This window comes from Arvicanthis niloticus, chromosome 26 (assembly GCF_011762505.2).
Source record: "Arvicanthis niloticus isolate mArvNil1 chromosome 26, mArvNil1.pat.X, whole genome shotgun sequence".
Lineage (NCBI taxonomy): Eukaryota > Metazoa > Chordata > Mammalia > Rodentia > Muridae > Arvicanthis > Arvicanthis niloticus.
The window spans coordinates 25,981,890-25,997,907 of NC_133434.1; the positions used below are offsets into that span (position 1 = coordinate 25,981,890).

Consider the following 16,018-nt stretch of genomic DNA (forward strand, 5'->3'; position numbering starts at 1 on the left):
TCTTTCCTGCCCTCAGCAATGACCTTCTCTCCTGTGCCCCACCAAAGTAGGACAGCCTCAGATGGAACACACTGTGCCCCCAGACTCTTCCTTCTTCCCTTCCAGGCCTGGACTCATCAGAGGCTATCACCTTCTTCCCAGACACCTCCCTCCATCAGCTGCTGCCTCTGCATGTGTGCAGTGTTCCACCTCCTCTGTCCTAACCTCTGCTCTACACCCCTGGCTTGCATCATCAGCCCCCACTGCTCTCTCTTCCTCGCCACAATCTCTTCTCAAAAGCTTCAGTGATGCCTGCTGCACTCCTCAGTCCTACAGCCTGGCTGCGGCCTCGGCTGTAGCTCGTCACTGCTCTCGAGGGCATGGTGCCTGCTCTTAACTCCAACTTGTTAGGATGTGAAATCAGCTAGGAGACACATCTCTGGAAGTGTCCATGAGGATGTTAGGAGTAGTTTAACCGAAGAGGTGATACCCACCCTGAATGTAAGTGACACTGTCCCCCTGGGCTGGAGTCCTAAACTGAATAAGAAGGGGAAGGGAGAAAGCAGCGGAGCACACAGTTCCTCTCTGCCCCACACTCCCACCACCATGGCTTCGTCACCACAATGTCCTCTGTATTTCCATTTGACTATTGAGACACAATAAGCCTTCTTCTCTTGCTTTTTGTCAAATATTTGCTCTTGATGACAAAGATAAGGAACAAACACATCCACATCCCCTCGACACTGAAAGTCTCTGTCGTTGCCTCTGTCTTGACATGGTATCTCCATGGCTGCCACCAAAACAGGTCTTCCTCAGCCACTGTGTCTTCTGAGCCCTAACACTTGTCATCTGCTTGTTCCTCAATGGGTAATTTTATCTGTCTCTGTAAGTTTTCAACTAGTAGTGATCAAAGCCACGTGTCTATCCCAAGTCTCCCCTTCAAGCCCCCAAGTTCTTTCTGGGTCTTCATAGGGCTCCCCGACGCCTTTGACTAACGTCGATGGAATTATCTAGTCTTCTTGTCGAGTTAGCTGCACCTTTGAAAGGAGAGATGTTCTCATCTCTACCCAGATAATTCTCTTTTATAGCCTTTTTGGTGATAGTGCTTAAATCCAGACAGAAGAGTCACAACTGACCCACTATGGCGGTCTCAAATACAGCATGTCCCTATGCCCCCTGAAGAACTCTTTCCTCAAAGTAGAAACAACCAAACCAGTGGGCATAGAAGTTGGCTGGTCTTGATCCTTCAGCTACCAAAATAAGCCACCAGAGGCCCTAAACCCCCTTCCCACCTCAACAAGAACCATGTGTCCATGGCACCTCTAAGCTACCTGAATTCTGTCTGTCACTCACAGTCACCATGCAGTTGATGGCCTTGTTCCCCCATTCACTCTCATGTTCACAAACATCCTACTGCTACCAACAGTGCCCACTGTAGGAACACCATCCCAGGGGTCCCGGAAGCTGGAACTCACACAGTGAGTTCCTTTAGGTGAGGATGGAACATTCCCTTCTCCACTGACTCCCAGCTCTGGATCATGCTGTGTACTTCTGTACACCCTCTGTTCTAGTCCTGTCCGCTTGTCATGTCCACCTCCCTGCATCCAGGTCTGCAGCTCAAACCAAGGAGCCGCCTGGTGCATCATGGCGTCTTACCATCTTCCTCTCCCTCCCTGTGTCTGCTCACCTCTCAACCAAATGTCTCCCTCCTTCAGGAGTGGTTACACAAACCTCCATGTGAATCACAGAGGTGAGCAGACAGTCTGGGGAGGGGAGAAGGGGAGCAGAGGTGTTAGCCCCAACTGCAAAACCCTGTGACAGCAAAATGCTGTGAGACTTGGTTTTCTTCCCTCATGCCTTATGCTCTGTTGTCAAGTCATGCATATTTGTATTGTCTTCATTGCCTCCCCCACGTTCTTCTTCCAAGGACTGTCTGCCAGCAGCTAGTTACTGTGCTCTATGAATGACAGACAGGAGACACTTGGATGAAGCGTGGGTCTCCAACAGACTTAAAGGGAGACAAGACCAACAGCATATTTCTCCAGAATTCTAGAGTCAATGGAAGACAACATAATGGGGCCCAGGGACATTTTCTGAGATGTCAAGTTAGAAAAAGCAGACAGACCCAAGATAGCACACACCTCTAAATAAGGACTGAAATAATTTAAGATATGACAGCAAGCAATAGCTGGGAGCAAAGAGAAGGGAGCAGTGGGGGCCCTGTTAGCCACAGCCTAAAAACAGCCTCTTTGCAGAATATCTTGAGGAGGTGCTCTCCAGAGATCTCCTGTCCCTCCACCCCCATAGTATAGTATAGAAACCATAGGGCATAGGTTTCTATTCCTGCACAAACATCATGACCAAGAAGAAAGTTGGGGAGGAAAGGGTTTATTCAGCTTACACTTCCACATGGCTGTTCATCACCAAAGGAAGTCAGGACTGGAACTCACACAGGGCAGGAACTTGGAGGCAGGAGCTGATGCAGAGGCCATGGAGAGGTACTGCTTACTGGCTTCCACAGACCCCTTCATCCATGTTGTCATCGATTGGGAAAACAATAAATTAACAGCCTTGGATAACCTCTGAGCTCTACTGACCCACAGCTAACCCCAGCCCTGGGCCAGGAAGCTCCTCTAGCAAGGACCAGATCAACTGAGTCTGGGGTAGAGGGCACGAGGGCAGAATAAAGACCGACTTGAATGGCTCAGTGAGTGGATGAGCGGGCGGCCAGCAGTACCATCGGATGGTACAGGAAAAGCCAGTTCCCTGGACAGTGGTTACAAGCTGATCTACATGTAGCTGAGGAAGAACAAAGGAACAGGGGTGGGAACGGCACCCGGCTCCTCATGGCCACAGGTCAACGCTAAGTGCCACCTGCATACCTCTGTCTTAGTCAAGGTTTCTATTCCTGCACAAACATCATGACCAAGAAGAAAGTTGGGGAGGAAAGGGTTTATTCAGCTTACACTTCCACATGGCTGTTCATCACCAAAGGAAGTCAGGACTGGAACTCACACAGGGCAGGAACTTGGAGGCAGGAGCTGATGCAGAGGCCATGGAGAGGTACTGCTTCCTGGCTTGCTTCAGCTTGCTTTCTTATAGAACCCAAGACTACCAGCCTAGGGATGGCACCGCCCACAGTGGGCCCTCCCATCCTTGATCACTAATTGAGAAAATGCCTTACAGCTGGATCTCACGGATGCATTTTCTCAAGGGAGGCTCCTTTCTCTGTGATAACTCCAGCTTGTGTCAAGTGGACACACAAAACCTGTCAGTACAACCTCCAAGCATCATTGATACCCCACTGCTCCCCACAAAGCCAGCCTAAAAGAAAGAAGTCAGCTTTGCCGCAGAGCATGTCACATTTATGTAGCAAGAATCTAGAAGTGTTTCTCTAGGCTCAAACTATCAAATAGAGCTTTAGGTAGGAAATTTAGATACAGAATTGACCACAAGCAATGTCATTTTTCCATAATTCCGGAGCCCCTCATTTTTTAATTGACTAAGCAATCAATTCACAGATACATTATTAAAATAGTCTGTACCAACTCACAACATACATGGTGTACAGCCGTGGGAGACCACTAGATGGCGGCAGAGTGCCTCTGGTGTTCAAGAGTGAGCTCAGCCAGGAGGGAGGAAGGTTTACACCCTTAGGCTGGGTTTATGGTGTTCAACATGGGAGCCCCAGTCACCTGTGGAGGCATCCAGGATCCAGAATTTACAGTTCCTTCCCACTGTGTCAGGAGGCTGGCCTCATCTAGTTGCCCTGGTTGCAAAGCCTAGCATAAAGGAAGTCCTTAGATTTGTGGCCAATTCACAGATTAGCAGAGAGCCCTTAATGTAACAGCAATCTTCTCCCTTCAGTCAACCTGAAGCCCTTGCCAAGAGTCGGGACCACTTTACCATCTCCTTTCTGCCTGTTCAGAGATATGTAGGGAATGTTCTTAGTCCCCTAAGAGGGGGCAAAGGTCAAAGGGGTTTAGCAGCCTGCCAAGCAGAGGTCTTCTTCTGCCTCCCCACTCCTGCTCTCGCCACCACACTGTGAGGCCTCTCTTAGAGTTGATATTTCTGCAGACTCAAGAGATGTAAGATTTTGGGACAAACAGGTTAGCCTCTGTGGTCTCAGCTGCACACCGCCTCCTGCCTTCTCCCAGGGCAGGGATTTGAACCTTCAGCACTGACTGCAGAAGTGAAGCTGCCCACCTAGAAATGGAAGAATCTACTTCCTCAAAGGGCTGGGCAAAAAGCCTCTCCCATCCAGCCCGAGGGTTGGTTTTCTGAAGCATGTGCATGTGTTCTGGGACTGTGTGTGCTGTCATGGTTTGCCTCTTGGAGTCAAGTTAAGGAGATAGAGCTGACACATCTCCCTGATGTCCTGGCTCACCCCAGAAGGGAGAGGAAGCTCCACTGACCATCTCTGACATTCAGTTAGAGGGTGACCCTATGGGTGTTGGATTGACAAGAAAGCTTCTGGGCACCAGGGAGAAGCCTCCTGCAGGCCAGACATGGGGGTGAAAGCCTTGTGTTCCAGACTTATCTCAGCTTCTAGACTCATTCTGACCTCCCCTCAGAGCTTTTCTTTGGAAACTTAACAGATAACAATCTATATTTGCAACTAACAAGGTCTGCCCTAGACACCCTAGGAAAATCATCCCCATTGCCTGTGAAGAACCTTTTTAGGATAACTAGAGAGTTCCCGCCATCTCTATGGGCTCATTCCGAGAGAACAAAGTCTCCTCTGTCCCCCTTCCCCAATTCTCCCTTCCACAGCCTGAGCGCACCGTAGATTGTACGGTGAAAAAGGCTTGGCCCTGGAGAAGCAAAGCAAGCCCAGCCTTGACTGGTCCATGCCCTGTGGCCTACTTCACCTTTAAGATGGGGCTATGTCATTGGCAAGCTTGGAAACACTACCTGACCTGATCTTTCCTGCCTGCCTTCCAGGCCACGCCTATGGCCTGACCTCCCATAAAAGAGCCTTTGGCGATTTGCCAAACTTCATTTTCATATTCTAGAATTTATTCTCTCAAACTGTTAGCCAAAACAACTAAGTATAAAGCAGAAGCCACACGGGCACTCACCTGCTTTCCACCCACGGACTCCTCTGAGGCCTCAGGAGGGTGGGGGGTGCCGGAACTTCACTGGAATACCACCCACCAGAGGCCCATCTGTTAGTATTTGCGATTTGGGCAGCCCAAGCCCTCCCCAAACTGCCCTTGGCTTTTGTAGCACATGTTGGGAAATGGGGCACACCTGCCCTCTAGTGGCAATGCCAGGAATAACATCACTCCGGGGCTTTGACGGGCTGAGGCTGCCCATCAAAATCACAGAATTCCCAGTCTGTGTCCTGGCTTCAGCCCAGTCAGTTCTTTAATTAACCACGCGAACCGGGTTATAGAAACGGGGAAACTGTCTCCTTGGAGTGTACCTCTCCAATGAGAGGGAACACACACTCTCCTTGGAATGTCTGAGTCACTTGCATTTCACAAGGAGTGATCTGCTTCTAAACCTGGGGCTAGCTCGGAACCTGCAGGCTCAGCCCCACCGCTGGATAACATCCCCACTACGGAGCCCCGACCAGAAGTCCCTTTAGAGTTGTACAGCCCCGTCCCTGTCTCTCTTGTTCAAAAAGTATCCACAGGCAAGCCTCCTGGACTTGTTGTGGAGCTGGATATGGCCCCGTTTACCTTCTCTGTCCTGCTCCCAAACTTCCTTTCGTCACCCCCTGCTCTCCTCCCACCCTTAGTTCATCCTCCATAATAGTCATCACCTGCAAGAACAGCTCGAGCTGGGTTCTCATTGAAATGCAGACCCAAATTCAGTGGGTGTTGGGGAGAATTTAGCTTCCTTAATTCGATGAGTGCCCACAAGACTGTGGTCCACACCTTGGAGTCACCTCACGAAGTTACAGGTCATGGGCCTAACCCAGAAGTGGTGGCTTCATAAGGGACCTGGGGTATGGCTTGAACCTTGGGACTTTCCAGCAATCTCTGGCCTGAATGCTGATCCCAACTCCCCCTACCTCCAGGCCTCTCTGCCTGGACACATCCACCGACAGCAAGTCTCTTACGTCGCTGCTGTGTTTGTGTGGTCACTGGGAGAAAAGAGGTTCAACTGTGCTACAAACACCATCTCCGTGTGCAGCAAGGGGACCTACATGAACTTCCTCCCAGGCTGAGAGCAGCTGGTGACTGAATGCCAAGCTCTGGGTGGGCACAGCTAAGCTGCCACAGGAGTAGACTAGGATAGGTAGTTTCAGTGGCTTTGGGGTTTGGCGGGAGATGTGCTGGTCTTGTCACAGGGAGTGGTCACCCCAGCAGCATCTGCCCCAGGTGCTCAGTGATTAGTGAGCTAGGCCCACCATGCAAGGGAAACCTGTCCTCCCCAAGGAGCTGCTGGCTCAAGTCCTGGTGAAGAGACCGTTGCAACTAACCAGGCAGGTCCGCGTGTCTCTCCTAGATACCCACGGGCACTGCCTTGAACTTATCACTTCCTCCTTGAGATCTCCTCTGACATTGCTAAAAGTCCTTTCCAGGGGCAGTCAACCTCTCCTAAGATTCTAACTAGAGCAGGAAGCACTGCCCTAGCCGACTTCACTGTAGAAAACAAGTTCACTGGGCTTAAGTACAGAGCACAGGAGTCATATACAGGGGCATGGATGCTTCTCCCCAAAACTCTTTACCCTGCAGGAATGGGGGCTTTCTTATAGCTGACTACAGAAAGCTTTCCTCCCCTAGTCTTCCTTGACTAGATACAGATACAGATAATCTAGCCAAGTGCAGTTATGGCAGCCTTGCATACCACAGGTGGTAGGGAGCCCTGAGTACTCAGGTGAGGCCCCTGAGTCCTTCCCACCCCTGATGAGGGGCTGTAAACAATCAAGAAGCCCAGCTGGGATAATCCTTTCCATGTAAGCACAGTCTATAGGCTGTGGGGGAGATCTCTTAGGCTTAGGCACTGGTCCGGCACACCTGAGCACCTGGTTTTAAATGTCTGCTCACCTGAGCACCTGGTTTTAAATGTCTGCTCGACTTCACCATCCTGAGTCCATCACAGGCTCTGGGTTTTCCCTAAGTGCCCTCATCACCTTACAGGAATTACAGCTCTTTGACTCCCGTTCCCACTACAATGTAACTGATTTTGCTGACTTGGGACGCAGGGCCCTTCTTGCCCATGCAGGGGGCACAGCATTATTTGACATCCAGATCTGCTCTGCCTCCTTTGTCTGTCCTTCCAGCTGTCTGAGCCTCTCTTTGACTCAGGGGAATCTCAGGTTGGAGGTAACTCCAGGCTTGCCTGCATCTCTCTCAAAGGCAAAGTCAGTATTTTCACAGTTGGTATAAAGTGGCCTCTCTGAGCTCACTCAGGCAGGCTGCAAGCGAATGGAGTACATTGTTTCCCTTCCCTCTGCTTGGGGCTCGGTTTTGGGGCCGAAGGAGCAGCAGGCTCTCAGTAAGGCTCCGACTCAGCAGATGTTCAAGGCAGGAGGGGGACGGATGCCCAGCTGCTTCCTCTGACCATGAGGGTGAGGCCTCCTGTTCCCCTCTGGACATCACCCAGGCCCAGAAGGTTTCCTGGCTGCTCGTTTCATTTATAGCTTCCAAAGGTGCTTGACTCTCATTTCAAATGACAGTGAAATGGCACCAGGGGCAGCAGCCACTAAGAGTAGATAGATATTGTAGGGCTGGAGCTGAGGTGCCTTAGTGACCTGGGAAAGAACGCATGCCATTGGAAGAATCTGGGCTGGGAAGGGGATGACACAAACCCTCCAGAAGTGCCAGGTTGAAGGCTGGGCACAAACTGAGAGATGTGGAAGAAGCAAATAGGGCCAAACAGAGGGGGAGACAGGAATGGTGCATGGAAAAAGAGGTCGGGAAGCTGGTGAGACAGGAGGGGGCAGGGTGGGGTGACAGAGCTCTTAACTGTCAAGAGTATTAGGGGCATGAAAGCAGTCTGGGCTAGTGACCCTAGTGGGCAGCAGCGTTACACTTCCGTGGCCTCCAGGTGATGGGGACAGCTGTCCATCTGACACAAGGTAGCGGCTTCATTGTTCATCCTCCCTCTGCCTCTGCCTGCAGGTGGCCTCATGGCGTTTCTTCTGGATTTTCCTGGCTCTTTGCAGTGTCTCAGGACCATGCAGTCACAGAAAGGGCTACTATGTATCACTCAGAAAGTTCTTGTAGGTGCTAGACATCTTTTGCGGTCCCTCTTGGAGTGTAACTGAGAAATCAACCTTAGGCTTCCAAAAGTGTTCCTTTTTCAAATATTAATGTGGCCTCTTCCTCCACGCCTTTCTCTGACTAAACCCCAGCCACCCTCAGCAGCCCCTTGAGACCCTCAGCTCTGAGTTTGCCAGACCTAGCAGATAAGAGTGCATAATGCCCTGTAGTTTGAAATGTAGATAGATGGATGGATGGATAGATAGATAGATAGATAGATAGATAGATAGATAGTACAGAAGAAGCCTTTTGCTTCTGTTTGGTTTGACCTGTGGGAGCCTGCAAGAAAATGGGAAGTGTGGTCGGCAGTGCATTTTCAGGTACACCAGCAAGGGTCCATCCGATTGTCATTGTTGGTCTTTGTGGCTTAGCCCCCGCCGGGCTTTATATCTCTGTTTTCCATTGTCTCTTGAAGAGACATGTTCTCTGACCCAGCCAGTCTCCTCCTGTCTCACCCCACACTCTGGGCCTTTCTAGGCACTCATGTCAATCTTTCTTTCCCCATCCAAAATTATCTGCTTAGCTTCCTCCATCACCTGTTGAAGTCTTCAAGCCTCCCTTTCTGGGACCAGCTTCCCAAGTCTGGAGAGGACCACATCTGGTCTTTGTATTACCACCGAGCCAAGGACAGAGACCATCAATCATTCCCACACGTCTTAGAAAATATCCAGAAAGACTTAAGCAAGCCTGATTTTCTGCCCCGTTTCTTCAAGGCTATCACCTCTGGCGTTTGCACTTTTTCTGCACAGATGTGAGGAAGAAGTCGCCCCCTGAAAGCACCCATATCATTCTTTCAGGGATAGCTAAAAAGGAAAGCTGCTTTCCCAGACCACTGTCACGAGTCTACAGGAGGAGGACACTGGTCCTCCTTGCAGCAGATTGGCTCCCTCTAGATGGGAAGGATGTGGTGATGGCCAAGCATCGGAGCCATCAGATATCATCATCACCATCACCATCACCATCACCATCACCATCACCATCACCATGATGCTATTGCAGCCACACCATACCTTCAGGTTAGATACATTCTTTCATTTAGCTTTCAACAACTCTGCAAGTTAAAAAATACTATTCTTTACTTTGCAAATGGGGAAGTGGGGTCCCAAAGTGACCTGGTGCCTTGCAGGTGATCTTAGGGCAATGGGGTACACCCCAAAGTAAAGACTTCCCTGACTGGTCCCTTTAGATGGACAATTCTCCGTAACAACAGATGGGCAGCCAGAAATGGGCCATAAACAAGCAAATCAGTGAGGTTTGATGACAGCACTCCAGACTCAGTGTTCCTAAAGCCCCCCACCTTGTGCTCCTCAGACAGGGGTGGGGGGACCTAATATCCTAAGGACTCAGATACTCTGAACTCCTGTGTCCTCCTGCATCCTCCTGCCCAATCCCAACCTATTCAGAAGAGTCTGCCCTGGGGTAGGGCGTTCATTTCCCTATAAATGTCTCCCAGAAGACACCCATACACAGAGTGTGAGTCACACGGGATGGAATAAAAGGTGGCCCTGACCTAACCAGTTTGGTAAACACAGATGCCATCTGTGTAAGGCACAGCACTGCAGTAAGGGATTAGCATATCCCACACTTAAATGACCACTTAACTTCAACTCGGGTTTTCCATACTTACCCAATTATAGCATTTTTTGGTCAAGTAACAGCTGCTAGCACTCTGTAGCGCCGATATCCAGATAATCTGCTCTGATAAGTGGGGATCCAATCCAGCACTTTCTCTTATAGCTGAAAAAAATCTAATTCCAGCCACTGAGTGCTTTAGCATAGTTACTGAGTGTAAGCAGAGATTTCCCCAAATGCCAGCACTTGGGCTGGGTTCTGAGACATGTAGGAATGTAGCTGCAATAGGACTATGGCCGGTACCTCCTAGGCAAGTCTGACTCACCTATGGGGTGTGAGTTTCACATACATTTTCAAGCCAAGAAGCCTGAATCCCAGAGAATTCCTTTGAGTTCCTTAAGTCAACCTGCAAACTCAGTTGTGTCCCTTAATGAGACTTTTACTATTTATGATTCTCCCCTGTGGCGTCTTGAGTAAGACTCATCTCTCAGGAAGCCCAGCTGCTGATGTGGCGCTGTGGCGGAGTGTTTGCTTAGCTTGCCCTGCCTTCCATCCCCAGCACCACAAAGTCCAGGCCTAGGGGAGCTAGGCTGTTGATTTGAGGCAAGGCTGTGGCCAGGATCTCCCCTCAACCCCTCAGCCCCTCAGCTCGTCTTCTCCTTGCTTTTGTCCCTACAGGTCTAACTGGCTGAGGCCATGCTGTGGGAAGAGAGCAGCCGTATGGCAGGTATTTTTGCTCAGTGCAAGTCTCAACAGTTTCCTGGTAGCCTGTGTAATATTGGTGGTGATTCTCCTGACTCTGGAACTTCTAATAGATATAAAACTTCTCCAGTGTGAGTAGCAAGAGAGACACATATACGAATACTATGTCAATATTCACTGTGCATCTGCATCCCTCAGGGGTCCCCAACCTACACTGAGATTTTCCCCCAGACTGTGCCACCGCCAAGCTGCGGGCCCCACAGTGGCCCACAGGGATTGCTGCTGAGGAGGGAACACACTGGCAGCTTCTCTGTCACCACCAACACACTTGTCCCTTTCTATCCAACATGGCCTCTTCAATCCCCTCCTCAGCATTCCACAATCAGAAACTGATGAGACAAAGACAAAAGTTGGGGACCCCTGCGTGCATCTTTTTTTTTTTTATTGTTCTCATTTGGAATTTTCCAGGGTGAAGTTTTTCTGGCTTAAACAGAGTTCCATTTGGGGAAGTTGATCACCTGTAGTAACTAGACAACAACCACTTATGTATGTACCCTTCTGGAGTGGGTGGCATCATTTACATGTGTCTTGATAACTCTGAAGATGCTTTTCCACACCTACATCCCCAATCCTGCCAGTAACCGTGTAGTGCACAAAACTTGATAGGACAGGACCCCATTTTACGGACAAAGTCCACAAATTGAAGTTTGTGGGAATTTGGAGACTACCCTAGGTCCGAGGAACAGACCGAGGGATTCAGGCCTCTGGGCTGTTCAGCTGCTTGGTCACTTTCCTTACTTTGGGGATTGTTTCCAGCCTCATGAGTTCCTCAGTTTGGTGCCACCTGTGGCATCAGGAGGATAAGCTTCTTCTGATACAGTGTGGCAATGTGGCCATCAGAGTGGAAGTCGGCTTCCTGTCTCTACCCTTGGAAATTCCTGCTTGATGTACCAGAGGCCCAAGTGTCTGGCCCTTGGCTGTGACTGAGCAGCTAGCTAAGGGAAAGTCCCCACACACCTTTCTTGATTCAGGAAGTGGACCATTCAAGTATGAATCCTTTAAACATGGAATTACTGATACAGAGACCCTTGCATTTCCCACTGTTGACAGAGTTCAGGACAAAAGGTTCAGCCACCCCCAAACCCATTTTGTCCTCTTGTCTTCTCAAATGCCCCAAGTCCTTTACTGGATCCCCTATGCTCAGGAATTGTCACAGATTCTTCCAGGACACACCAGCCTTGTCTGCTCTCTGGAAGAGCACAGAATTGCTTTTGTCTGATAAGCCTAGTTAGGTTTTATGTAGCCGCTGGCCCCTTGGTTCCAATTAAAGTATCTTCCAGTATTAAGTGCCCAGTACTGGTTTTACACTCAACCTGTCTTCAATTAAACCATGCTGTAGGCTTTCCCTCCACGCATCCAGACTGTCTTGTGTTTTATGAGACCTGACCATAATGGAGTCCTTCTTTCTCTATGGTGGATTGTATTGGGGCCCTAGGCTTCTCGGGTTGTGATGAGGCATCGGGTAGAACTGAGAAGCCAGCCGACACTGGAATTTTGCTTAAAATTAAGTATCCAGGAGATTGATTTTGGTGGGAGATCCAATAGCAGCTCATAAAAGGCATCTTAAATTCCATAAAATGCACAATCCAAGATTTATGGCTCTTCTAAAGCAAACCATAAAAAAGGCACAGGAATTCATTTGAGAAATAATGGGGAGAGATTTTATGTTTCCAGAATCATCTGGGGTCTTTCCAGAGTCACACAGGCCTCAGCCTCTTGGTTCCCAGTGGTATTCATGTGGCTCAGATCACAGAGGCATTCACGGTGTCTCTAGGGATCATCCTTCGAGGGTTATACTGGCCCTGAGCCAGGGGACCCAAGTGTCTCCATCCTGCAACCTGCTATTGTAGCCTCCTTCCTCTTGGATTTGTTTGAAGATCTCATTTTTATCCACTCCCAGGGTTCACAGATTCTAGAGTCATAGATCTTCTATCCAACGAAGATATCCTTCTTTGATCCCAGGGGAACTTGAACCACTAGAAACAAGCCCTCTAGGAAGAGAGACAGCATGGCCTGTTTACCACAGCACCCCTACCTCCTGCCCCTAAAGTCCCCCTGATCCATCCGGAGAATTTCTTCTGGAAACCGTTCTGCTCTCTTTTTTACCAAGGTCACCCCACTTTGCACTCCAGCAACTTGCTTTTAGCCTCACTAGCACATAAACTGTGACCTGCTAGTGTTGGGAGGCCGCCTGTGGTTTCCTGTCCTTTAGAAGGGCCTTCTGAGGATGCCTGGCTAGAGTAAGGAGCCGGCTGTGCCAGCGTCACCCTTGTCCGCACACCACCACCCCCACCCCCACCCACCCCCACCCACAGGCCCTGCTGCTGGTACCCATCTGCTCCTCCTGCCAGGTGTAGCTCCAGCCATCTTTCCAAAGCACGCTGCTGTCACCGCCATCACCACTACTGCAAGCTCAGAATGGGAAGGTGGAGAGGTTTGCCTGGAGCCCCACCCCACCCGTCTGGCTAGAACACAAGTGATAACAGCAGGGGGCAGGAGGAATCTGGAGCTGACCTTTGAGGAGTCAGCTGGGTGGCAGCTAGAGAGAAGAGCATTTGTGTTTTTCCCGCCTCCACAGGACCACTGGGTCTAGGAGCCCTTACTCTCTGACCCAGTTTCTGACAGATCTAATGGTTTTCCACAAGCACCTAGAGATCCTCAGGGGCCCACAGAGGTCTATGTTGATGCAGCACAGCCCCCTAGACTGGTGTGTTCAATTCCTTGCTCCTAAACCTGGCCCTTGCTGTGTTCATTGCAGTTTCCAATGCATTCCAGTTTGCTGGTGTCGTTCACTGGATCAGTCTGGTCATTCTCTCTGTGTTCTTCTCAGAGGTAGGTAAAGATTCGGGCCCCGAAATCTCCTCTTTGGGGTGACTCACTCCCAGGGGACCTGGGCTTTATTTCACTACACATTTCCTAGTGTCGGGCCCATTGCTGTCCCTGAGGCTGAGTTTCGCCATAGGATCTGGTACAAGGAATGTTCACAGACATTCGTGCAGGATAGTGGCCAACCCAGCAGGAAACACTTGACTCTAAGCAGGTGACCTCTGCTCTGAATCTGGAACGTATGCAGGGTTGTCAACTGAAGTCTGGGTGATGGTTGTATGAAGGAGAGATTGACATGACATAGCTGAAGAACGGAAGTTGTTGGTGTGGTCAGTGATGTGTATTCAAGGGCAAGGCCTAGGAAAACCAGATGCAGAAGCAATTAGGATTTGCTTGCCTCGGGGCCAAGGCATAGAATATAGTCTTAAGAGCTGGGCAGCGAATTTAACCAGGTCCTGTGGAAGGATGGAGCCCCAGGCTGGCAGATGTCCCTGGGACAACAGAGAGCTAAGTTTCTGAAGCAGTGCCTCAGGCAGATGCTTCCTTGTATTACACGCGCTGGTGGCTGGAAAGCTAACTGGTCTCTCCTAGCCCCTCAGTTTAGTGTGGAGGTAGAACAGACCCACGTGGCCACTGGGTCTCTTGACAAACCTTGGCATCAGGGCATTCCTCAGTTTTTACATGGGGAGTGATTGACACCTCATTTGACCAGTTCCCACACTGGCAGTGATACTGTGACCCATGTCTGTGGGACACTGGTTTGTAGCTGCTTAAGATAGGGCCTCCCGGAAGGATGGGAAAGGCTTCATGCTGTGGGCAGTGAAGGGCAGAGAGTTTCATATGGAACCAGTTCTTTCAAATAGAGACAAGGACTGACCAGGTCAGCTCGCCCCTTGTTCACTCCACCAAGGTATCCCCTCCTTCCACCACAGGTTCACATCTGCCCACAGAGAGCCCCAGTAGGGTCTTCCAATGAAAGGTAAACACAAATAAGGCATATAGCCTTCTGGGAACACGCAGGCATGGGTGCATACACACATGCATGGGTACACACACACAGACATGGGTGCACACACACACAGGCACGGGTGCATACACACACACAGGCACGGGTACATACCACAGGCATAGGTGCACACACACAGGGATGGGTGCGCGTACACACACACACATAGGTACACACACACACACGGGCATGGGTGCACACACACAGGCATGGGTGCACACACACACACATAGGTGCACACACACACGGGCATGGGTGCACACACATAGACATGGGTGCGTGCACACACACAGGCATGGGTGCACACACACACACACAGGTGCACACACACAGGCCAGTGGGGGCACACACACAGGCACAGGTGCACACACAGCTGCTAGCACACTGAAGCAGAGAGCACAGCACAATCTCAGAGGGAGATGTGAGCCAGAGAAGATGAACATGAATAGAGTGAGCAATTGTCTATTGTGGTCAAAGACCCAAGAGGCCAGAATCCCGGGGCCTTTCCTGGCCTAGCCAATTGCTCTGCTGTCTCTCTCTCCCTAAAAATCAGAGGAGGTCTAGGCCTTGTAGTTCAGAATGCTGAGTCTGCATGGGGCTGGACTGGATAGCCAGCGTAGCAATCATAGAACACTGTCTTCTTCAGGCCTTGGCTTCTGTAGCTCATGACAAGTAAGCATGATCTACACCTGAGATGACTCCTGCAGGTCGCCACTCTGGCTTCCCAGGAACCTCCTAACCAGCTCACTGAGGCCATTGCTGGTGCTCAGGTCCCTGGAAAGGCCGACCAGTATCTCGGATCCCAGCCGTAGCTTGGGATCTCCATAGGGTCCATCCCTGCCTGGTCCCTCATCTCTGCTTGCTGGGGTTCCCTTCTGCAAATCCCTGGTCCAGGGCCAGCTGTCTCCTTGATGCAAACCTTGGAAAATGTGCCCATGCCTGTGACTGCCAACAAAAATGTTTAATCAGTTGCCGCGGCTCTTCCCACTGCCTTGGTTTTATTGGCTTTTGCAGAATTTATTGCCCAGTGTTAATTTGGCATCCCCTTCCTGTCAGTACCAGAGACAAACCACCTGAAACAGACAGGCTCCTGTGTGCAGGAATAACAGCCTCAGAGACTGGACAGCCAACTCCCCTGCCCCCCAAAGTGGGGAAGGGACTGGGGCTTCCCACAGACTCGGCTTTCTCTGCAGAGCCTGTGGGGATGCTGAGAAGGGCTAGTCCCTTGTCTTGGACCTTGTCATAGGTGGGGAGGATGGAATGGGGTTAGGCTATCAAAGCAGCAGTAAAAACTCCCCTGTGCAGTCTGCCCAGCATGAAAGAGGGGCTGTGTACACCAATCTCCTGCTAAGGCATCCTGGCTAGCTAGAATGGGCTTCTGTAGTCTCACAGAGCACCAGAAACCAAGCATCAAAACCTTGGTGTCAGCCAGCTCTCAGATGTCTCCTTAGCATATGAACCATTTGTGCCTTCACAATGACTGGGGTACCTCTAACAAAAAGCCAAAGAACCCAGTATCCATCAGCAGTGAGTCAGGCCTGCATGCTTGCCTGCCAAAGTGCTAGTGCGGTCCTTATAAAATACCACATAGGGCCGGATATAGCTTAGTTGGTGCATTGCTCACCTAGCATGTACAGAGCCTTGGGATCGAATT

General features: G+C 50.4%; 1 protein-coding gene across 5 annotated transcripts in view; it reads left to right on the plus strand.

Annotated features, from left to right (window-relative positions):
- Tmem266 (transmembrane protein 266) overlaps positions 1–16,018 on the plus strand; it is a 112,481-nt gene that overhangs the window by 59,658 nt on the left and 36,805 nt on the right. Inside the window, exons 2-4 of one of the 5 annotated variants that reach the window (XM_076925311.1) lie at positions 8,996–9,214; positions 10,449–10,603; positions 13,291–13,364. In XM_076925311.1, coding sequence (XP_076781426.1) covers positions 9,183–9,214; positions 10,449–10,603; positions 13,291–13,364 — 261 coding nt within the window. In that variant the 5' untranslated portion in view covers positions 8,996–9,182. Of the gene's footprint in view, positions 1–8,995; positions 9,215–10,448; positions 10,604–13,290; positions 13,365–16,018 lie in introns of those variants that run through there. The other 4 variants (XM_076925312.1, XM_076925315.1, XM_076925310.1 and 1 more) reach the window with 4 other exon arrangements.